At 40.6% G+C, this 24,485-nt stretch overlaps 1 protein-coding gene across 2 annotated transcripts in view; it reads left to right on the top strand.

Annotated features, from left to right (window-relative positions):
• SLC15A2 (solute carrier family 15 member 2) overlaps positions 1 to 24,485 on the top strand; it is a 51,603-nt gene that overhangs the window by 9,894 nt on the left and 17,224 nt on the right. For both annotated transcript variants that reach the window (XM_058437433.1, XM_032150044.2), the window contains exons 4-13: positions 9,189 to 9,281; positions 10,630 to 10,729; positions 12,853 to 12,943; positions 13,243 to 13,320; positions 19,820 to 19,902; positions 20,380 to 20,466; positions 20,631 to 20,720; positions 20,813 to 20,857; positions 21,942 to 21,974; positions 22,536 to 22,624. In XM_058437433.1, the coding sequence (XP_058293416.1) occupies positions 9,189 to 9,281; positions 10,630 to 10,729; positions 12,853 to 12,943; positions 13,243 to 13,320; positions 19,820 to 19,902; positions 20,380 to 20,466; positions 20,631 to 20,720; positions 20,813 to 20,857; positions 21,942 to 21,974; positions 22,536 to 22,624 (789 nt within the window). The remainder of the gene's footprint in view (positions 1 to 9,188; positions 9,282 to 10,629; positions 10,730 to 12,852; positions 12,944 to 13,242; positions 13,321 to 19,819; positions 19,903 to 20,379; positions 20,467 to 20,630; positions 20,721 to 20,812; positions 20,858 to 21,941; positions 21,975 to 22,535; positions 22,625 to 24,485) is intronic.

The raw sequence follows: 24,485 nt of genomic DNA, 5'->3' as shown, positions 1-24,485 counted from the left end.
TGTCCATATGAACTTTAAAGTAGTTTTTTCTAATTCTCTGAAGAAAGTCATTGGTAGCTTGATGGGGATGGCATTGAATCTATAAATTACCTTGGGGAGTATGGCCATTTTCACAATATTGACTCTTCCTATCCATGAGCATGAAATGTTCTTCCATTTGTTTGTGTCCTCTTTTATTTCATTGAGCAATGGTTTGTAGTTCTCCTTGAAGAGGTCCTTCACATCCCTTGTAAGTTGGATTCCTAGGTATTTTATTCTCTTTGTAGCAATTGTGAATGGGAGTTCACTCATGATTTGGCTCTCTGTTTTTCTGTTATTGGTGTATAGGAATGCTTGTGTTTTTTTTCACGTTGATTTTGTATCCTGAGACTTTGCTGAAGTTGCTTATCAGCTTAAGGAGATTTGGGGCTGAGATGATGGGGTTTTCTAGATATACAATCATGTCATCTGCAAACAGGGACAATTTGACTTCCTCTTTTCCTAATTGAATACCCTTTATTTCTTTCTTGTGCTTGATTGCCCTGGCCAGAACTTCCAACAGTATGTTGAATAGGAGTGGTGAAAGAGGGCATCCCTGTCCTGTGCCAGTTTTCAAAGAGAATGCTTCCAGTTTTTGCCCATTCAGTATGATATTGGCTGTGGGTTTGTCATAAATATCTCTTATTATTTTGAGATACATTCCATCAGTACCTACTTTATTGAGAGTTTTTAGCATGAAGGGCTGTTGAATTTTGTCAAAGGCCTTTTCTGCATCTATTGAGATAATCATGTGGTTTTTGTCGTTGATTGTATTTATATGCTGGATTACGTTTATTGATTGGTGCATGTTGAACCAGCCTTGCATCCCAGGGATGAAGCCGACTTGATCATGGTGGATAAGCTTTTTGATATGCTGCTGGATTCAGTTTGCCAGTATTTTATTGAGGATTTTTGCATCGGTGTTCACCAGGGATAGTGGTCTAAAATTCTCTTTCTTTGTTGTCTCTGCCAGGCTTTGGTATCAGGATGATGCTGGCCTCATAAAATGAGTTAGGGAGGATTCCCTCTTTTTCTATTGATTGGAATAGTTTCAGAAGGAATGGTACCAGCTCGTCTTTCTACCTCTGGTAGAATTCAGCTGTGAATCCATCTGATCCTGGCCTTTTTTTTTTGGTTGGTAGGCTATTAATTATTGCCTCAATTTCAGAACCTGTTATTGATCTATTCAGAGATTCAACTTCTTTCTGCTTTAGCCTTGGGAGGGTGTATGTGTCCAGGAATTTATCCATTTCTTCTAGATTTTCTAGTTTATTTGCGTAGAGGTGTTTACAGTATTCTCTGATGGTAGTTTGTATTACTGTGAGATTGGTGGTGATATCCCCTTTTTCATTGTTTATTGTATCTATTTGATTTTTCTCTCTTTTCTTCTTTATTAGTCTTGCTAGTGGTCTATCAATTTTGTTGATCTTTTCAAAAAACCAGCTCCTGGATTCATTGATTTTTTGAAGGGTTTTTTGTGTCTCTATCTCCTTCAGTTCTGCTTTGATCTTAGTTATTTCTTGCCTTCTGCTAGCTTTTGAATTTGTTTGCTCTTGCTTCTCTAGTTCTTTTAATGGTGATGTTAGGGTGTCAATTTTAGATCTTTTCTGCTTTCTCTTGTGGGCATTTAGTGCTATACATTTCCCTCTACACACTGCTTTAAATGTGTCTCAGAGATTCTGGTATGTTGTGTCTTTGTTCTCGTTGGTTTCAAGGGACATCTTTATTTCTGCCTTCATTTTGTTATTTACCCAGTAGTCATTCAGGAACAGGTTGTTCAGTTTCCATGTAGTTGTGCGTTTTGAGTGAGTTTCTTAATCCTGAGTTCTAATTCGATTGCACTGTGTCCTGAGAGACAGTTTGTTGTGATTTGTATTCTTTTATATTTGCTGAGGAGTGCTTTACTTCCAACTATGTGGTCAATTTTGGAATAAATGTGATGTGGTGCTGAGAAGAATATATATTCTGTTGATCTGGGGTATTGAGTTCTGTAGATGTTTATTAGGTCCACTTGGTGCAGAGCTGAATTCATGTCCTGGATATCCTTGTTAACCTTCTGTCTCGTTGTTCTGTCTAATACTGACAGTGGGGTGTTAAAGTCTTCCGTTATTATTGTGTGGGAGTCTAAGTCTCTTTGTAGGTCTCTAAGGGCTTGCTTTATGAATCTGGGTGCTCCTGTACTGGGTGCATGTATATTTAAGATAGCTAAGTCTTCTTGTTGAATTGATCCCTTTACCATTATGTAATGGCCTTCCTTGTCTCTTTTGATCTTTGTTGGTTTAAAGTCTGTTTTATCAGAGACTAGGATTGCAACCCCTGCTTTTTTTTTGCTTTCCATTTACTTGGTAGATTTGGCAGATCTTCCTCTATCCCTTTATTTTGAGCCTATGTGTGTCTCTGCACGTGAGATGGGTCTCCTGAATACAGCACACTGATGGGTCTTGACTCTATCCAATTTGCCACTCTGTGTCTTTCAATTGGGGCATTCAGCCCATTTACGCTTAAGGTTAATATTGTTATGTGTGAATTTGATCCTGTCATTATGATGTTAGCTGGTTATTTTGCTCGTTAGTTGATGCAGTTTCTTTCTAGCATCGATGGTCTTTACAATTTGGCATGTTTTTGCAGTGGCTGGTACCGGTTGTTCCTTTTCATGTTTAGTGCTTCCTTCAGGAGCTCTTTTCTTTTTTTATGATTTTATTTTATTTTATTTTATTTTATTATTATACTTTAGGTTTTAGGGTACATGTGCACAATGTGCATGTTTGTTACATATGTATCCATGTGCCATGTTGATTTCCTGCACCCATTAACTCGTCCTTTAGCATTAGGTATATCTCCTAATGCTGTCCCTCCCCCCTCCCCCAACCCCACAACAGTCCCTGGAGTGTGATGTTCCCCTTCCTGTGTCCATGAGTTCTCATTGTTCAATTCCCACCTATGAGTGAGAACATGAGGTATTTGGTTTTTTGTCCTTGCGATAGTTTACTGAGAATGATGTTTTCCAGATTCATCCATGTCCCTACAAAGGACATGAACTCATCATTTTTTATGGCTGCATAGTATTCCATGGTGTATGTGTGCCACGTTTTCTTAATCCAGTCTATCGTTGTTGGACATTTGGGTTGGTTCCAACTCTTTGCTATTGTGAATAGTGCCGCAATAAACATACGTGTGCATGTGTCTTTATAGCAGCATGATTTATAGTCCTTTGGGTATATACCCAGCAATGGGATGGCTGGGTCAAATGGTATTTCTAGTTCGAGATCCCTGAGGAATCGCCACACTGACTTCCACAATGGTTGAACTAGTTTACAGTCCCACCAACAGTGTAAAAGTGTTCCTATTTCTCCACATCCTCTCCAGCACCTGTTGTTTCCTGATTTTTTAATGATGGCCATTCTAACTGGTGTGAGATGGTATCTCACTGTGGTTTTGATTTGCATTTCTCTGATGGCCAGTGATGATGAGCATTTTTTCATGTGTTTTTTGGCTGCATAAATGTCTTCTTTTGAGAAGTGTCTGTTCATGTCCTTTGCCCACTTTTTGATGGGGTTGTTTGTTTTTTTCTTGTAAATTTGTTTGAGTTCATTGTAGATTCTGGATATTAGCCCTTTGTCAGATGAGTAGATTGCAAAAATTTTCTCCCATTTTGTAGGTTGCCTGTTCACTCTGATGGTAGTTTCTTTTGCTGTGCAGAAGCTCTTTAGTTTAATTAGATCCCATTTGTCAATTTTGGCTTTTGTTGCCATTGCTTTTGGTGTTTTAGACATGAAGTCCTTGCCCACACCTATGTCCCTTCAGGAGCTCTTATAAGGCAGGCCTGGTGGTGACAAAATCTCTCAGCATTTGCTTGTCTGTAAAGAATTTTATTTCTCCTTCACTTATGAAGCTTAGTTTGGCTGGATATGAAACTCTGTGTTGAAAATTCTTTTCTTTAAGAATGTTGAATATTGGCCCCCACTCTCTTCTGGCTTGTAGAGTTTCTGCCGAGAGATCCACTGTTAGTCTGATGGGCTTCCCTTTGTGGGTAACCTGACCTTTCTCTCTGGCTGCCCTTAACATTTTTCCTTCATTTCAACATTGGTGAATCTGACAATTATGTGTCTCAGGGTTGCCCTTCTCGAGGAGTATCTTTGTAGTGTTCTCTGAATTTGAATGTTGGCCTGCCTTGCTAGGTTGGGGAAGTTCTCCTGGATAATATCTTGAAGATTGTTTTCCAACTTGGTTCCACTCTCCCTGTCACTTTCAGGTACACCAATCAAATGTACATTTGGTCTTTTTACATAGTTCTATATTTCTTGGAGGCTTTGTTCATTTCTTTTTACTCTTTTTTTCTCTTGACTTCTCTTCTTGCTTTATTTCATTAATTTGACCTTGCATCACTGATACCCTTTCTTCTACTTGATCAAATCAGCTATTGAAGCTTGTGCATGCATCACATAGTTCTCATGCCATGGTTTTCAGCTCCATCAGGTCATTTAAGGTCTTCTCTACAGTGTTTATTCTAGTTAGCCATTTGTCTAATCTTTTTTCAAGGTTTTTAGCTTCCTTGTAATGGGTTTGAACATTCTCCTTTAGCTTGAAGAAGTTTGTTATTACCGACCTTCTGAAGCCTACTTCTGTCAGCTCGTCAAAGTCATTCTCCGTCCATCTTTGTTCTGTTCCTGGCAAGGAGCTGTGATCCTTTGGAGGAGAAGAGTCACTCTGGTTTTTAGAATTTTCAGCTTTTCTGCTCTGGTTTCTCCCCATGTTTATGGTTTTATCTACCTTTGGTCTTTGATGCTGGTGACCTGCAGATGGGGTTTTGGTGTGGATGTCCTTTCTGTTGATGTTGATGCTATTTCTTCCTATTTGTTAGTTTTCCTTCTAATAGTCAGGTCCCTCAGCTGCAGGTCTGTTGGAGTTTGCTAGAGGTCCACTCCAGACCCTGTTTGCCTGGGTATCACCAGCGGAGGCTGCAGAACAGCAAATATTGCAGAACAGCAAATATTGCTGCCTGAGCCTTCCTCTGGAAACTTCGTCCCAGAGGGGCACCTGCCTGTATGAAGTGTCAGTCGGTCCCTACTGAGGCTTCACAGGCTCACAGGGTTAGGCTACACAGGCTTCAGGGACCCACTTGAGGAGGCCGTCTGTCCGTTCTCAGAGCTCAAAAACCATGCTGGGAGAACCAGTGCTCTCTTCAGAGCTGTCAGACAGGGACTTTTAAGTCTGCAGAAGTTTCTGCTGCCTTTTGTTCCGCTATGCCCTGACCCCAGAGGTGGGGTCTGTGGAGGCAGCAGGCCTTGCAGAGCTGCAGTGGGCTCTGCCCAGTTCATGCTTCCCCAGCTGCTTTGTTTACCTACTCAAGCCTCAGCAATGGCAGAGGCCCCTCCCCCTGCTAGGCTGCTGCCTCGTGGGTCGATCTCAGACTGCTGCGCTAACAGTGAGCAAAGCTTCATGGGCATGGGACCCACCAAGCCAGGTGCAGGATATAATCCCCTGGTGTTCCATTTGCTAAGACCTTTGGAAAAGCACAGTATTTGGGTGGGAGTGTCGCGATTTTCCAGGTACAGTCTATCACGGCTTCCCTTGGCTAGGAAAGGGAAATCCCCCGACTGCTTGTGCTACCTGGGTGAGGCAATGCTCTACCCTGCTTCAGCTCACCCTCCGTGGGCTGCACCCACTGTCCAACCAGTCCCAATGAAATGAGCCAGGTACCTCAGTTGGAAATGCAGAAATCGCCATCTTCTGTGTCAACCATGCTGGGAGCTACAGACTGGAGCTGTTCCTATTCAGCCATCTTGGAGTTATTATGCTTTTGAATGTCCTCTCCACACTTCTCTTTTCTCTTTCTCTGAGTGGGTCTGTATAGTATGTCCTTTCTCTCTCCTCTTTTTTGTCTGATCAGAACTGACCTTCTTTTCTTCATGCAAGGTCTCTTCCTCTGCCATCACTACACACTCTCAGCCTCTGTATATACCTCTTCTTAGTTCCTAAGCGCCTATTAAAAATGGCTGTGGCTTTTTATACTCTTACGGTGAAATAAAATGTATTACTTCTTTCTCTTCCATTTCCTTTTTCCACATTAACTTGTTCATGATAAAACCAAAGGAATGCTGGGTTATGAGTTAAATATAGAAGCTCTACACCTAACCTTAATACTAATTAAAATGTCACTTTGGGGCCAGGTGTAGTGGCTCATGCCTATAATCCCAGCACTTTGGGAGGCTGAGGCAGGAGGATTGCTTGAGGCCAGGAGTTTGAGACCAGCCTGGTCAACATAGAAAGACCCTATCTCTACAATTAAAAACAAAGTCACTGTTCATTTATTTATTTTTATTTTTATTTATTTATTTATTTTTTATTTCATTGAGATGGAGTCTCACTCTGTCTCCCAGGCTGGAGTGCAGTGGTGTGAGATCTCGGCTCACTGCAACCTCCACCTCCTGGATTAAAGTGATCCTCCCATCTCAGCCTCCCAAGTAGCTGCGATTACAGGCACGCACCACCATGCCTGTCAAATTTTTGTATTTTTAGTGGAGGTGGGGTTTCACCGTGTTGGCCAGGCTGATCTTGAACTTCTGACCTCAAGTGATCCGTCCACCTCAGCTTCCTAAAGTGCTGGGATTACAGGGGTGAACCACTGCAACTGGCCCAAAAGTCACTGTTTAGAAATGTCATTTGACCCGTCTGGATTTCAGTTTCTTGATTTGTAAAACTGAAGGATTAGTGAAGTCAACCTAAAGCATTTCTGTGTCCTATAGTTGGGATTACAATGACCCTAATATCTCGTTTCAAATGCAGAATTTTCAGGTCTCTTGACTTCTTGCTCCTCGTGTTAGTTTCCTGCCATTAGTTTCCTCTCTTATATCCTTCATATCTAAACTATTTCCTATGAGGTTTTTGTTTGTTTGTTGTTTTTGTTTTTTTGTTTTTTTAAAATCTATAAGTTGCCTATTTTCCTCCTAAACCACTTACACTTCTCTCATTCATTTAGTCCAAGCTTGTCCAACCTGCAGCCTGCAGGCCACATGTAGCCCAGGACAGCTTTGAATGTGGCCCAATACAAATTTATAAACTTTCTTAAAACATTATTAAATTTTTTTTTTTTTAGCTCACCAATTATTGTTAGTATTGGTGTATTTTATGTGTGGCCCAAGACAATGTATCTTCCAATGTGGCCCAGGGAAGCCAAAAGATTGGACACCCCTGATTTAGTCCACCAATTGGATACTGATCTTACTACCCAGACTATATCACTCCAGCTCAAACTCCTTTTTTTTTCCTCTATGATGATCTAACATAGATCATCTGTTTGGGGTTCATGATAGCTAGCATTTTTTTTTTCTGTTCCTTTTTATTCCCTTTCTATTTATTCTTTTTATTACAACAAAGAGAACCTTTCTCTAGAAGATGTTGCAAGATCTTTTGGGGAAGCCTGTCCCCTTCCCTGATGTTAATTAGTCCTAGATTAGTCACCTAACTTCTTCTTCTTCTTTTTTTTTTTTTTTTTTTTTGAGATGGAGTCTTGCTCTGTCACCAGTCTGGAGTGCAGTGGCACCATCTCTCAGCTCACTGCAACCTCTGACTCCCTGGTTAAAGCGATTCTCCTGCCTCAGCCTCCTGCCTAGCTGGGATTATAGGCGCATGTTACCATGCCCAGCTAATTTTTGTATTTTTGGTAGACACAGTGTTTCACCATGTTGGTCAGGATGGTCTTGATCTCCTGACCTCGTGATCCACCCGCCTTGGCCCCCCAAAGTCCTGGGATTACAAGCGTGAGCCACCATGCCCGGCCTAGTCACCTTCTTGTCCCCTACCTGCCATACGCTTTAAGTTCCCTTCCCTAGAAAGCTGACCCAAGGATTAGGCACTTAGAATGAGAAATCCACATCCTGAGAGTTCTGACATCTCCGGCCTCTCTTTGCTATCTTTATTCCTTTCTATTCTCTGTATTCCACATTAGCATATAACACCTTAAAAATTGCAGGTGTAAACTGTATAATTTCCAAGGTTCATTATAATGCTAACATTCTACTTATATGTGGGAATGCTGGTGTGGTATTACACATAAGGAATATATGTTGTAGTGTGCCATATTTCAATGTGTGAATCTCTCTATATGCTCTTACTGGAGTTCCTTATTCTTCTACTTTCTATTTGCTGTTCAAGTTCTTTGAGAAAACAATACAACAGGATGTTCCTTCCAACTGCATGATTTTTGTCACTGGACAGTCTATTCTAAGTCCCTGGCTCCTTTCTTATCCTTGTTAACTTGTCCCTGAGGAAACTGTGGTGAGGATTACAATTAATCCAAGAGTCCAAGTTACCCAGGCTGAACCTGAGAGCTTTTTTTTTTGAGACGGAGTCTAGCTGTAGTCGCCCAGGCTGGAGTGCAGTGGCGCGATCTCGGCTTACTGCAGGCTCCGCCTCCCGGGTTCACGCCATTCTCCTGCCTCAGCCTCCCGAGTAGCTGGGACTACAGGCGCCCGCCACCACGCCAGGCTAATTTTTTCTTTGTATTTTTGTAGTAGAGACGGGGTTCACCGTGTTAGCCAGGATGGTTTCGATCTCCTGACCTCGTGATCCACCCGCCTCGGCCTCCCAAAGTGCTGGGATTACAGGCGTGAGCCACCGCGCCCGGCCGAACCTGAGAGCTTTTTACCTCCCAGTGCTTCTTGAGTTTTGAGGAAGTCATTTGGGTTAGCCATTCCTGTTTACTTGGAGTTCTTCCTTGACCCTTCTTGCTCTCTACAGCAAAAGATATTCCTTGAGAAAAACACCTAAGGTCCAAATATCCTCTTCTACTGGTTCTCCCAATTTAAAGCATTGTCACTTTTGCTACAAATCCACCTTGTTCTTGTCATGTCTGTACAAAGTAGAGTTTCTCTGTGTATGTGTGGAGTGAGCAGGTAGAGGCAAAGGGGAAGGTGGGTATAGGAAGGGAACTTAAAGGGAATGTCTATTACCTCTAACACTAAAGAGTGAAGAATTCCACTCCTTTTTCCTAGTCTGTTCACTTCATTCACGATTATTGTCTCTATTTGGATTTCTCAGATAATTCTTTCCTCCTCCCTCCTCCTCGTCCTCCATTTATCCCCACACTGAGAACAGTCTGAACCCTAAGTCTGTATTATTCAAGTCTCTCAATTCTGGTTTTAGACTGACTGATTTAGCTCTCTCAACAGGACAATCATCTATCTCTCCTTGGTGTATGTGCTTGGCCATGTGATCAAGTCCCTGGGTGCCTTACCTATACTGGGAGGACAAGTGGTACACACGTGAGTAAAATCATGGAATCAACTAAACTACTTTTCTCAGACATTCGTTACAAATGATTTTCTATTTTCTTACCAGAGATGTCCCTTTATTTTCAATCTACAGTTTTACTATAAAACTGGTTAAGAAAAACAGTCTTATGACCAGTTGAGCTCTTTCCTACTTTATCTGAGCTCATCTGTTTTTGGGACTTGTAGAATGCCTAGTTAGTATCCTCTTCATATGCTTGAAAATAATCAAAACATTCATACTCTACATATTCCCTCACCTTTTTATTCATCCATGCATCTATACTTTACCAGGGTTAAAAACAACTCTATAATGTTTCCTTATAATTAATTGTAGAAGTCACACTCAAAGCTTCGAATATTTACATTTATGTGTAGTTCCATATATTTCAGTTGCTATTGATGTTTATGGGATCAGAGGCATTTGATAAACTCTGATGTCTATCTATTCAGTCAGAAGAGAGGATTACAGCTGTTCACAAAGCAGTTTATATGTATTCATGTTATAATGTACCTGTGTGCCTGTGTACATGTATTTATCCTATGAGTTAGAAATTTTGTTCGTTTGTTTTTAGACAGAGTCTTGCTCTGTTGCCCAGGCTGGAGTGCAGTGGCGTGATTTTGGCTCACTGAAACCTCTGCCTCCTGGGTTCAAGTGATTCTCCCACCTCAGCCTCCCAAGTCGCTGGGATTACAGGTGCCTGCCACCACGCCCGGCTAATTTTTGTATTTTTAGTAGGGACGGAGTTTTACCATGTTGGCCAGGCTGGTCTTGAACTCCTAACCTCAGGTGATCCACCTGCCTCGGCTTCTCAAAGTGCTGGGATTACAGACGTAGCCTCTGCACCTGGCCTGATATTTAATAAATATTACTTTCTTATTGGTGTCCCGTCAAAAATCTTTGACACTGTTGCTATTAATTATGATGAATTTGAACATTTAAAAAATAATTTTGGTAAGGATATGTGAGATCAGGGTCCTTAAAAGGTCTTTCTATTGAAGTACTCCCTTGACTAAAACAAGATTGGGAACCAGTGTGTTAGCTTTGGAGTTCCTTCGGTATCTGTTTCTATCGGATGCTCATAAGGGGTAAATGGAACTACCAGGGATGAAATCTTCCCACATAATGCATACTTTCTTGCAGAGGCTGAAGGATCATAAATATGGTAAGTGCCCATGAATACCTCCTAGGAATAAAGGCAAGTAGAAAGTACCCATGGGGTAGAAATGTGAAGGGGATCTTTGCCCTTGTACACATTTTTTCCCCTCTGCAGCTCTGTAGTCCATCTCTACAGATGCATTTATTATCAACATGGTTGGCATTCTCACCTCTCCATTTCAGAGTCCTATCATTGATCGGCCTGAGTCTAATAGCTTTGGGGACAGGAGGCATCAAACCCTGTGTGGCAGCTTTTGGTGGAGACCAGTTTGAAGAAAAACATGTAAGTATCCTGTTATTTTGTATTTTCAAGAATATAGAGCCAGCATTAATGGGGTATCTGGCAGGTAGCCGTTTGCCAAGATTGAAGTAATCTACTGGTCAGATCTTATCTGTGCAGTTGTATTCAATGCTGGATACTGGCCGTTAATAGTGAGGAAAACTGAAACAGTCTCAAAGGAAAGAGACCAGGGTGGTAGATGAACTAAAAAGGCATGTCTTATGAGGAAAGGTTGAAGGAAATAGGGATAGTTAGCCTGGACAAGAATTGAGGAGAATACTATAGCAGCTTATAGATGCTGGAAGGATGTCAGTGATTAAACCTGAGACCAATGAGTGAAAGCCTCCAAGAAGCCAGCGTTTGGTTTGATGGGTGGAAAAACTTCAAACAACTGGAAGTAGTAAGTTTACTCTAACTTGAGGTATTTAGGAAGAAATGTGGTAAGCACTTTGGGAATGGGAGGTGATGAGTAGTATAGAGATGATTTAAGCATCTCGTTTTGAGATTCCATGAAAGGGGAAAATGACCAATTGCAAGGAAACATAATGAATGTCTATAGATGAATTTCCCTGACTGATCATTCCCTCTCTTCCTAAATACTTTCCATTACCAGTGGTGAAAAATAAATGGGCCTCTATGAGAAAGCAGTGATAAATAGGCAAAAAAATAGTCTATTTCTATATCTGTCAACATTTCTGGCTTCCTCACTTTTGTTTCCAGTTTTCAGTTTTGTCTGTCTTCATGTATCCATTCCCTCTTCTATAACTGTTTATCTTTTTTCCAGTTTCTCGTTTTCTCCCCCACCCCTTCTCTCTTTCTCTCTCTCCGCCCCCACCCCCCACCACTATCTCTATCTCTCTCTCTCTCTTTCCTCTTCCCTCTTTCACCCTGACATAATGCCTATTATCTCTTTCTGCCCCTGCTATCCTGTCCTGTCTTCCAGTGTTTTTCTTACCTTTCAGACCATTTCGGTTATTTTATACTCTTTATCTGTTCAAGAGTCCATAGATCATAATTGCTTGCTGACTTTGGAGAAAGAACCAACTTTTGGCAAGTGGGATCCTGTGTATGATGAACTATACAAACTAGATGAGTGGAATAAGATTTAAATTTAAACCAGGAGAGGAAACAAAACACACTGTAAATAGAAAATGGGGAAGGACTTGTTGTTCTAATATGGCAGGGAGAGATCTGGGGTGTCAGAATGAAGCATGTCGGTGTATAATGAATGAAACATCAGCAACTTTATTTGAAAGTTGTTTCATTTGGTAACTGCTCCACAAAAATATTTCGATTAGTAAGACAAATCCACCTCCAGGTTTCCACTAGCCACTTCTAAGCCAGATGATTTCTTTTTAGACTCTCTGGCAAATCTCCGTTAAGCACTAGGTGAACTATCCTCCTTCATTAACAGTTGACTCCACTGTCCTATGTTCTGGTACTATTCTTACCACACACTCCTACCGCAAAATCTATTATTTAACTAAATCAGGCATTCACTTAGTTAATACAGTCAATAAACACTTACTGAGTCCCTAATATATGTCAGATGCTGTGCTAGGTACTGGGGATTACAGAAATGAGTAAGATAAAATTTCTGCTCTAAAGAAACTCAAAACATACTGAAAAAACAGACATTTACGGGAGGCAGAGGCAGGAGAATGGCTTGAGCCCAGGAGGCGGAGTTTGCAGTGAGCTGAGATTGCGCCACTGCACTCCAGCCTGGGTGATAGAGTGAGACTCCATCTCAAAAAAAAAACAAAAACAAAAACAAAACACAAACACACACATGAAATAAAAAACTCAGACATTTAATGCAAAGACATTAATATTAGAATAGCTATATACAGGACACAGTAGTGGCACTGAAGACAGGAAGATTATTTTTAACCCATGCAAAGGGAGGAAAAGAATGCCAAAGCTTCTCTGGAGTTTGAAAGGTGAGTAAATGATTGGGGTCAGCCAGCAATGTTTTTAAATATCTATTAATAATATGAAATTCAGATATTGTGGAGGCAATATCTGAATCTTTCTCTTTGTATGTACCTTCAGCTCTGAATCTGAACATGGAGTGGGGCTCGAGCTAGGGGATACATTGCACTGATGATTTATCCTGTTTGTTTCAGGCAGAGGAACGGACTAGATACTTCTCAGTCTTCTACCTGTCCATCAATGCAGGGAGCTTGATTTCTACATTTATCACACCCATGCTGAGAGGTTAGGATTTTTTTTGAGGGGCCCTGTATAAGGCTTTGCTCTGGTCAGCCAAAAAGCTGTTCAAGGCTTTCTCCTGTCCATTGTTTCCTTTTATAAGAGCTTGATAATCTTTGAAAATTTATTTTAGTCTTGATTTGTCTGGCCCAAAAGAAGAACTATGGATTAGGTGATGGGAGGAAAGAGGGTGGTTATGTCTATTCTACAAGCTCAGGTTTATTCAACAACCTGAGCTTGTAGAATAAAACATCAAATATTCAAGACTCTGAGTTACTTTCCTCCTCCCATCCCATTTTCTTTAGGAGATGTGCAGTGTTTTGGAGAAGACTGCTATGCATTGGCTTTTGGAGTTCCAGGACTGCTCATGGTAATTGCACTTGGTAAGTGCAGTGAAGCAAAGGAAACTAATAATCATTGATAGCTGACACATGTAAAACATCATGTAGGCATTTTACACAAGCTGTTTCATTCAATCTTCACACCAGGCCTATTGGGTAACTGTTATTGTAAGGGTTTCCCCTCAACTTTGGAGGTAGATTCTGAATGAAGTCAGAAACTTTAAGAAAAAAGTGCCTAAGGTTGCATAACCAATAAGATGCTTTCTGGGGAGCTTTAAAAAAGACCAAACTCTAGGCCAGTCAGGGACTTGGGCATTTTTTTTAGTATCTTGGACCATTCTAATGTATAGTCAAGGTGGAGATCCACTGCTCCACACTACAATATATAGGGAAGCAAGGAAGATAATCCTCTTTCAAACTAGTTTACTTCATATGATACTTATTTACCTGGTAATTGCAAAAGATTTTAAATTCTCCAAGCCTTTTAAAACAGCTTCTAGATTTAGCTATTTCTGCCCTGCTGTGTAGTGCCCCCAAAGAGTCTGCCCTTGAGCAAAGAGAATAAGAGGAGTTGGATAAGTAGGTGAAAATTAATGCAACTTAAATCAAGTGGCATTCTCTTTATCCCTGAGAACCCAGTCCTGGAAGAGAAGAGGAATGTGGTGTTCCTTATTTTACACAGCCTAGGGGAAAACTTGGGCATGATTATTTCTAATCATTGACCTGGAAACCTATTCTCCACTCTGAGCCTCAGGGTGACACCCCCCTGGAAGATATCCAGTGCAAACCCATAAAGAGCTCAACAGAGGAAAAACAGCCTAGAGACTCAATGTTCAGTGTATTTTCTACCTGGGAGTTGATGGGAGGGCGCTGATAGTAGTACTCAGAATTCCCAATGCCAAGGAAATTTATTATAGGTGAGCTGTGATAATACGTTCTTTACTTCCTTCTGCATTCAAAGCCAAATATTTTCCCGAATATTTTCATGATAATAATATTTACATAACAGAGTAATTATGAAGATAAAACAGAGATGCTATAAATGAAACGTTTCATAAATTATGAAATGTTAAGCAAGTGCTAGCTGTCATTATTAGTCAGCAGCTTCAGTTTTCCAGGTGCTAATCAATAACTCAGTTCTCTGATCTTTTACTGTAATTAATTTCTTTTTTCTTTTTTGAGACAGAGTCTCGCTCTGTCGCCCAGGCTGGAGTGCAGTGGTATGATCTCGGCTCACTGCAAGCTCCGTGTCCTGGGTTCACGCCATTCTCCTGCCTCAGCCTCCCAAGTAGCTGGGACTATAGGCGCCCACCACCATGCCTGGCTAATTTTTTGTATTTTTAGTAGAGACAGGGTTTCACCGTGTTAGCCAGGATGGTCTCCATCTCCTGACCTCATGATCCGCCCGCCTCAGCCTCCCAAAGTGCTAGGATTACAGGCGTGAGCCACTGCGCCCAGCCAATTAATTTATTTTTTCATTCACTCATTTATTTAACCAACATTTAATGAGCCTATTGTGTGCCATATTATGTGCTAGGTATTGGGATCACATTGGTGAATTAGATACCTAGACCATTCGTGTTCCCAAAGAACTTATATAGTTCAGTAGGGAAAGAAAGACAAACAAATAAAAGGAATTTACGATATGGTATGATCAGTATTTCCCAGATCAATATAGTATGATCTAGGAAAGTACAGAGAGAGCTATGGGAATGCATAGAAGGAATGTTTAATTAAGACCTTGAGAGACCAGGCACAGTGGCTCACACCTGTAATCCCAGCACTTTGGGAGGCCGAGGCAGGAGGATTGCGTGAGCTCAGGAGTTTGAGACCATCCTGGACAACATAGCATGACTCCATCTATACAAACATTTAAAAATTAGCCGAGTATGATGGCGCACACCTATGATCCCAACTATTTGGGAGGCTGAGATGGGCGGATCGCTTGAGCCCAGAAGGTCAAGGCTGCGATGAGCCGTGATTGCGCCACTGCACTTCAGCCTGGGCAATAGAGCAAGCCCCTGTCTCAAAAATAAATAAATGAATAAAATAATAAATAAATAATACTTTGGAGGTTGTAAAAAGTTTGCCTAAAGAAATGACATTTAAGGTGAGACCTAAGGGCCGAACAGCAATTAATCAATAAAGAAATTATAAGTGATGCAGAAAGAGGACACAGTAGCTGCAAGACAAGAGGCTGAGAAATAGCATGACATATTTAAAAGTTTTAAAGGCATTCAGATTACCTAAAACATAAAAAGGAATGATAAAGAGGAAAAACTGCCAGAAACCAGATAATGAAGGGCCTTTTAAACCAATAAGAAATTTGAACTTTATTGTGAGGGAGAGTGGGGAACTCTAAAAACATTTTAACAGAGGAATAATTGCTAGATTTTAATTTTTCAATGATGTTTCTATAATGTAGAGAAAGGATTGTGTTGGGGTGAGGCAAGGATAATATTTATTTTGATTACCGACTTTTTTGATACTTGCTTAAATTTAGTGCTTGAGATGAGTGCTTCACTCAGTTTACCCTAATCTGGCCCTGGTTGAATTAACAAACCTTAGAATGGTTAGATATGTTAAGTGAGGGAGAAGATAAGTCAAGGTTTAATGTAGTGTTCTGAACCTTGAGCAACTGGATAAGTAGTGGGGTCATTAACTGAGATAGTGAGGAAAAGCCAGTTTGGGGCAATGTTGATAAATTAAGTTTTGAACATGTTGCATTTTATATGTTCTTGGAATATTTAATTGGAGTTACCAAACAATTATTTGGGAATACAGGACTAGAGCTTAGAAGAAATATTTGCACTATAGATATAGATCTGGAGTCATTAGTATATGGGTAGCAATAAACCATGAAATGAAGATAGATAACTAAAAGCTAATAAGAGTAAGGTTAAAAAAAAAAGTGAGGTGAGGGGATAGGTTCAAACTTCAAGGAATGCTAGGATTTAAAAGACACGCAAAGAGGAAAAGCCCACAAATTAACTAAGAAGGAATGGCCAAAGTGGTAATAGTGTTATCTTGGATACCAAGAGAATTTCAAGAAGGGATTCATTCAGAGTGATAAATGTTCCTGAGTGGGAGATTAAGATAAGGGTGACAGATGTCTATTAAATACAGCAACAAGAAGGTCACTGATATGATTAGATCAGTTATGGTGGAGGCTGAAGACTGATTGGAGGAGACCGAGAAGTAAATGTTACAGGGTTCCTTTGGTGCTGCTTTGTCAGCCAGAAATCTCTGCGGCCACTGCCGCCTCTGTCTGGGCCTTGCTCTGGCCCACTGGGCTCGCTCAGCCTACAACTGGACTGGGCATGTAGTGAGCAGCTTCTGTGTTGGGTGCGGCATCTAGACAAGGGGAACACGGTGGCACCCAAAAACTCGGAGATGCTAGCAATTGCAGAGCCCTAAGGGGTGTTACAGCTCCTGCTCAGGGAGTCCTGAGGTCTGAGCCCCCAGAAATGTTACCTCTGTTCACTCCTGTAGTTCAGCGAGCAGGAGCATGTTACAACTCTCTCCTGTAGTCTAGCGAGTGGGAGCATGTTACGGCTCTTTTATTCCCGCTGCCCATAGCTTGGCGAGCTGCCGTGGGGTGTCACAGCCCTTTCATTCCCACCACCAACAGCTCAGCAAGTTCTGTGTTCTTGTCCCATGATGAAGAGGAATGGGGTGTGTGGACATCAGACAGTGAGTAAAGCAGAGAAGAATTTTATTGAGTGGCAGAAGGAAAGCTCTGAGCTCCTAGAGGGGACCCGAAATAGGTAGCCGTCTGTGAGGCTTAGTGTGGGCTTTTTATAGGCTTTGAATGGGGGAGTGCATGCTGATTGGTCCATGGGTGGGTTTGGAAAAAGCACAACTTGATTGGTTAAAAGGCATCATCCAAAAGGCAGCATCCAAAATGAACCAATGGAGAGAGAGGATAAGATGGAGATAGAAGTTCTCACTCAGGTCGTGGACTCTATCAGGAACCGGCAACTCGGTTTTCAGGCTTTAAACTGTCTTTGGCTCGAAGGTCGGGTTTCACTGGGACCCATCCCTGTCTGCCTAGGAATTTATCTGTCTCTTGTCACTATCAGTAAGAAAGTAAAATAGTATTTATAGTTGGAAGGTGACATGGATTCAAGAGAGGATATTGAGCATGTGTGAATATTATTAGGAATAATCCAGTGGAGAAAGAGGTTGAAGATACAAGATAAAGACAGTATAATCAGTATGAAAACACATATGAGCAAATTCGCTTTGGATAGGAGGAGGAATATCACCTTCACCTACCTGGAGGGAGGACAGGATGAGTGGATACAAGAATTAATAGATTTGGTGGCAGGGAGTTGAAGGAGTTTCCATTTGAAGGTTTCCATTTTCTTTGTGAAGTAACAGGCAACATCATCTACTAGAAGGAGTAGATAGTAGAGAAATTCAAGGTTTGTACTCATCTTCTTTAGTTAAGTGTCTTTGACATGTAAGTATGACTTTAGTTGATTACATAAGTCTTCCTATTATCACTCCATTGTCACTGTTGCAACCAGCATTCCTGAGGTGTCCAGCCTCTTTCTAGGATCATTCTTAGTTTCAGGAGAAGTTTATTCCCTACCCCAAATTTTCCTCTTGTCTAGGTATCTCTTTTTTTTTTTGAGACAGAGTCTCGCTGTGTCAGCAGGCTGGAGTGCAGTGGCGCAATCTCAGCACACTGCAACCTCCGCCTCCTAGGTTCAAGTGATTCTCCTGCCTCAGCCTCCTAAGTAGCTAGGACTACAGGTGTGCGCCACCACGCCCAGCTAATTTTTGTATTTTTAGCAGAGACAGGGTTTCACCATGTTGGCCGGGTTGGTCAGCTCGATCTCTTGACATTGTAATCCATCTGCCTTAGCATTCCAAAGTGCTGGGATTACAGGTGTGAGCCACCGCGCCCAGCCATCTAGGTACTTTTTTATCTGCCCACTTGACTCTCAGGATTAGCATTCCTCCACTGAACTATTTTTTCTATCAACCATGAGAAGGGTGTTATAGATAAAGGATGCTATTTGGAGAAGCTTTGGGGAAATTGAGAGGCTGAATGAGAAAAAGTGGTAGAGTGAATCTCACTGAGAGGAATGGAGATATTAAAAAGTGATGGGAGAGAAAAGTAAAGTGATTTGTGCATTCTGATGTGTAAGGATACTGGAAAATGCTACTGGTCACTGAGAAAATCATCTTTAGCAGAGGATCTACTAGAGGGGCATCACGCTGAACCTGGAAAATCTGTTAATGAGGAAAGTGCATCTGGGAGGGAACCAAGATGGAGTTTTTCTACTGATTTTAATTGAATGAAATTGAAAAAAACACTATTTTATAACTACTACAGTAATACCAGCTCATTGTTAATTTGGAAAATAAGAGGAAAATTAAAGAAATGAAATTCCCTTAAAATTAGCTGTGGAGATGTGGTTAAAGGACAGAGATATGGGCTGAAATATACAGAATGAGCTCAAGAACAGAAATAGTATAGAATAAAAGTGTTTGTAGAACTGATGAATAGTGGTTACAGCATGGGGTACCTCAAAAAGATTGATGAAATATAAAGTGGGAAACGGCAGGTTGAGGTGAGCTCCTTTGAGGACAGGGACCTTGTTTTTTCCACCTGTGTTACCAGTAGTGTCTAGTACAGTATGTGGTGTAAGAATTAGTGAGTGAGATGCATTATAAGGATTAAATACATAGATTTTTGAGTCAGTCAAGCCTCAGGTCAAAAGTCCAGTTCTGGTATCTTCTAGCAGTGTAACCTTGTACAAAGTGATTAATTTCCTTAATATTCCTTCATGTATAAAATAGAGATAGTGGTATATATTTTGTCAAGCTAAATCAGTTAATGTATGTAAAATGCTTAACAAGTTACATGTGATAAACGTTCAAATAGATGGTAGGGATAACAATAACCATCAAGATAACGATGAATTTGGGAAGGTCTTTCATGCCAGGAGTTTGGGTCAGTTAAGTATTAATAGATCCTGGAAAGAAACATTTGGCATCAGATTAAAGAAGGAAGAGACTAGAGAATGAGAAACTAGTTTGTGGCCATTTTAATAATCCAAAGTACAAGTTGTGAAGTACTGAACAAGAGTGATAGCAGTAGTAAAGTGAAAGAGGGGGCAAATAGGCAATACATTAAAGAAAGAGGACCAATAAAACTTGGTAACATTTCAGATATGGAAATGGAGAAAGAAGAGTAAGAAGTCAAAGATGACTTCCACTTCTGTGATTACATGAAAGTCTCAATAGATATCTCTTAACAACATACCATTTTATCTTCTCTTGGCTCCTGCAATTTTGATAACTCCAAAAGTCAGGAAATGTAAGTCAGTTCCCTCTTTATGAGAGTTGCCAGCCACTCCCACAGTTCAGCAGCCTGCCCTTAGCAGTGATATACTGAATGTGCTATTTAGGTTGGTGCAAAAATTATTGCGGTTTTTGCCATTGAAAGTAATGGCAAACCTGCAATAACCTTTGCACCAGCCTAATAAATGAGAAGCTAAGAACCTTGTTTGTGTATCAACTGCAGTTGTGTTTGCAATGGGAAGCAAAATATACAATAAACCACCCCCTGAAGGAAACATAGTGGCTCAAGTTTTCAAATGTATCTGGGTAAGTCCATAAATTGTTTTCTTGCCTTTTTCAATCAAAAGAAAGAGATGCTATGCTGAGAATATGGGCCTTCAAACATGGGCATACATTTTTCTCAATGACCTCTGTTCTATTTTCATGTTTTTTTAACAAGCTGAGATTAACCAGTCTTCTTCTTATGCCTCTACTTAACCATTAAGTTAAAAAAAAAAGTAATCATCTTTTTAAATTGGCAAAAATCTTCTGAAATGTAATTATATATAGACAGATAACATTTTTTCTTTTTTTGTTGTTATTTTTTGTTTTGAATGGCAAGTTCTTTCTTAAAGTGATAGATAAAATTATATCAGAAATATTCTGAAATTCAATGCCTGATTAGGTCAAAGAGTTGGAATAAGTCACTAAAAGTATGGTGTTTGAAGGAAGGTATAATAAGTTGGAAAAGGCAGAGGATGTTTTTCTCTTTGTCTCTCCCATGATGTCTATGCTCTGGCCTAGTTTGCTATTTCCAATCGTTTCAAGAACCGTTCTGGAGACATTCCAAAGCGACAGCACTGGCTAGACTGGGCAGCTGAGAAATATCCAGTAAGTTGGAAATGCAGAAACATCTTATGGCTTGATAGAGTCTTTCCTAATGTTCAAAATGATTCTAACCTCCTCTCTACTGTTTTTTGGACACTTCTACTTTAAGCAAGAAAGCCATGTACAGAAGTTCTAGCATTTCTGCCCATTCTTCCTCCTTTTTGCAGAAGCATCTCATTATGGATGTAAAGGCACTGACCAGGGTACTATTCCTTTATATCCCATTGCCCATGTTCTGGGCTCTTTTGGATCAGCAGGTAAGAATATTTCTTTTGGACATTACCGCTCCTTACAGCCACTTCCCTCTCACAGGAAAGGGATTTCTCATAATAGGATCTGTTTGCCCTAGGGTTCACGATGGACTTTGCAAGCCATCAGGATGAATGGGAATTTGGTGAGTAGAAGAGATTTTCCAGAGAAGGCTATTATTTTCTTCATCATCCATATTGGGGAAAAATTAATTTCTTTGTGATTTTGCCTGAAAACTAACAAGATCTTCAGAGAAGTGCTTTTAGCCTGAAGGTGCCATGTAGGCAAAGATAAAGAAAGCTAGTTTAGAAATAAAAACCAGAATCTTCTCTTTAGAAATCAGGAACATAAGGATGAGAAAGTTTCAATGTATACAAGGAAGTATTGAGAGGCTAGCAAATGAATTGATACATAACCTGGGATAGTGATTTTCTTCTGTCTAAGCCTATCCCAGGACACAGCAGGGACAGGTTTGAGTGACACTGCTAAACAATTGGTCTATCTCTTCAACAAGGATCACAGCAGGGGACCTGGGGGAAATAGAATATTTTGTATATATGGATATGGAAAGAATGAGAAGGTTATACATATTATTTTCTCTTTTTCCAAACTCCATTCTTTAGCCCACTCAAATAAGGTACCATCTCTGCTCTCAATTGTTCTTTTCCTAGATTAGTGTTTTATTTTTCTATCTTCTCAGTTTTCGAAAGGACAGAGTAGAATGATACCAGGGTCTTATTAGTCAGTCTATTTGGAGCCTGCAAAATATAATTTTACCTTTTCCCTTCCTCTGGCTGTCTCTTATTTACCATGGTGGTCTTCTTGTTGACCCTCTGGAGAACAACTTCGGAACCACTATGTGTCAGGGAGAGTCTTCACCCTAACCATGATGTCTTGCCCTTCATATTATTACAACCTAGAACTGCAGTTGCTGAGATCAATAAAAATGCACTGACTCTATTCTCTTTCAAGTTAAGGAAAGCATAATACATAGAAAAGAATTTCTCCCTTAGGCCCATCTTTCTGGCAAACATAGCCCGAAGCTTTCCCAAGTCTGTTCCCATCTCCCAAATAATCTTAACAGCAAAATAGTGGCCCTGAATCAAAGACCTGATGAATTTTCTCTCATATGTTTCTCACTTGCTAACTAGCAAAATTATTGATCTAGGCCAACAATTTTTTTTCTTTTCTTCAGACATCATCTAAATTAATTTGTTAAAATGTTTCAGGGGTTTTTTGTGCTTCAGCCGGACCAGATGCAGGTATGCGACTCTTCTATAGCCATGGGGACTTATTTGTTTCCTTATCTATGCCTCCACCTGCAGTATTAGGATTAACAACCATAATTTGATGCTTTTCTCCTTGTACACTGATAAGCGCCAAGCTTCAACATGAAAACATTCTCTTTAAGCCCCACCCTTCTCCTTCACATCCCCTGTTAAGTACTTAACTTGCCACAGGTAAAGTATAAGCACTGGATTTTTTTCCAAGTAAAGATAGTATAATGAAAATCTTGTAAAAGAAATTGTAAGGCTTATTTTGTGAGCAGTGAAGTCATGAGAGGAAAGAGCTCACAATAAGGCTGGCAGAAAGACAGGCTCAGAGTGAAACTTGTCCCTTGGGATATTTGAAAGCTAAAATGCTATGCAAGGGAAATAGGGTCTTGGGTGTAAATGGACTGAGGAATGTGGCATCATTCTGTACTTACAATGACAAAAGTGTGTGTAGATGTGAGACAGAGTGTACACAAGCAAATAAGTGCAGTGCTCACACTCATGATAGGAGAATATTTGTAGCTAATCCCTTTTATCATGGTGTTACAGGTTCTAAATCCCCTTCTGGTTCTTATCTTCATCCCGTTGTTTGACTTTGTCATTTATCGTCTGGTCTCCAAGTGTGGAATTAACTTCTCGTAAGTGTTCACTATGTCTGTATGGATTACTCTAAATTGACTCAGTCTTGCCCAGTTTGATAAAGATTCAATGTCAGTATTTTTCTTAGTGATGATTTGTTTTGGTTTATCATCTATCTACTTCTATTTTTCCGTGTTAGACTAAGTGCCTATTGGCACTGAAAAATGGGAATTAGATATAATTAATGAGAGTCGAAGCCATTACTGTGGACTTAACTGTGTGATGTTGAAGGGGCAGGTCTAGGTTTCATGCCAAACCGAAAATATGTGAAATTTAGCTCCTAAACCAACTTTCTTCTTTGTTCTTGAATGTTGTCTCTTCAAAGAAACTCAAGGCCTTTGATGACTACTAATCCCTTTAAATCTCCTGTTGTCCCTATGAAACAAATGGGGAACCTAGTAGGACTGGGGACTGAATTATTCCCAATTACTGCCTGAAATTTTTTCTAAATAGAAGGATTAGTCTTTTTTAGAGTTTGGCAAAAAAAGTTTCAAGCCTTCTTTCATTCTTGATTTAATAGCAATTTCATTTTGATGACCACTTTACCAAATGAAAATGGCCCTTTGTCATTTGTTCATTGAGCAGATGTTGGGAAGTTTAGGACCAAGTGTCATGAAAATATAAATCAAGCAAAGAAAAAAAAAACCCATTTCCCTCAAAGAGTTTATTACTTAGTAAAGGGGCTAGAGTATATATATATATAAAATACAACTACTACACAGATAAAATAAGTGTCCTAAGAAGGGAAGATGAAGTGCCAAGGAGATGTAGAAAAGAAAAAGCCCCTCCCCTGCCAAGGCCAACAGATTTCTGCAGAGGAATGTGAGATAAAGCATGTACAGCACTTGGCGTATGGTATTCGTTCAATAAACCTGGTTGTATTGCCATTATTTTTGGTATTATGACATAGCGAATAGAAAAACCATCATAAGCAAAGGTGGAGGTGGGTAAATGTGGTGTATCACAGAGAAGGGCAGTTCAATGTGACTCAAGAACAAGAATAAAGAAGAATGTATGAAGGGGAGTTCTAGGAAATCCCTTGAAAAGTAATTGGTCATGGAAACAAGGATTTAGAAAAGTAATTGGGATCAAATCAGGAAAAGTCTTTGATACAGTTTGAATATTTGTACCCACTCAAATCTCATTTTGAAATGTAATCCCCAATGTTGGATGTTGGAGGTGGGGTCTGGTGGGAGGTAGTTGGATCATGGGGATGAATTCCTCATGAATGGTTTAGTGCTATCCCATTGGTGCTGTCCTCATGATACTGAGTTCTAGTGAGATCTGACCATTTAAAAGCGTGTAGTATCTCCCTGCCCTTCACTTGCTCCTGCTTTCACCATGTGACATGCCTGTTTTCCCAGAGGGTATAAGCCATAGACCTTGGTGGCTTCTACATGGTGTTAAGCCTGCAGGCATACAAAGTGCAAGAATGAAGAATGCTTGGCACCCTTCACCTAGATTTCAGAGGCTGTATGAGTAAGTGTGGGTGTTCATGCAGAAACCTGCTGCAGGGGTGGAGCCCCCAGAGAGTACCTCTACTAGGGCAGTGTTGAGGTAAAATGTGGGGTTGGAGCCCCCACACAGAGTCCCCTCAAGGACACTGACTAGTGGAGCTGTGAGAAGGGGGCCACCATCCTCCAGGCCCCAGAATGATAGACCCACTGGCAGCTTGCACCCTGGGCCTGGAAAACCACAGACACTCAACAACCTGTGAGAGCAGCCACAGGGGCTGAACTCTGCAAAGCCACAGGGGTGGAGCTATTCAAGTCCTTGGGAGCCCACCCCTTGTACTGGTGTGCCGTGAATGTGGGACATGGAGTCAAAGGAGATTATTCTGGAACTTTAAGATTTAATAAC

Source organism: Hylobates moloch, unplaced genomic scaffold (assembly GCF_009828535.3).
Source record: "Hylobates moloch isolate HMO894 unplaced genomic scaffold, HMol_V3 SCAFFOLD_4, whole genome shotgun sequence".
In the NCBI taxonomy this organism is placed as follows: Eukaryota; Metazoa; Chordata; class Mammalia; order Primates; family Hylobatidae; genus Hylobates; species Hylobates moloch.
This window is presented reverse-complemented; position numbering and strand designations above follow the sequence as displayed.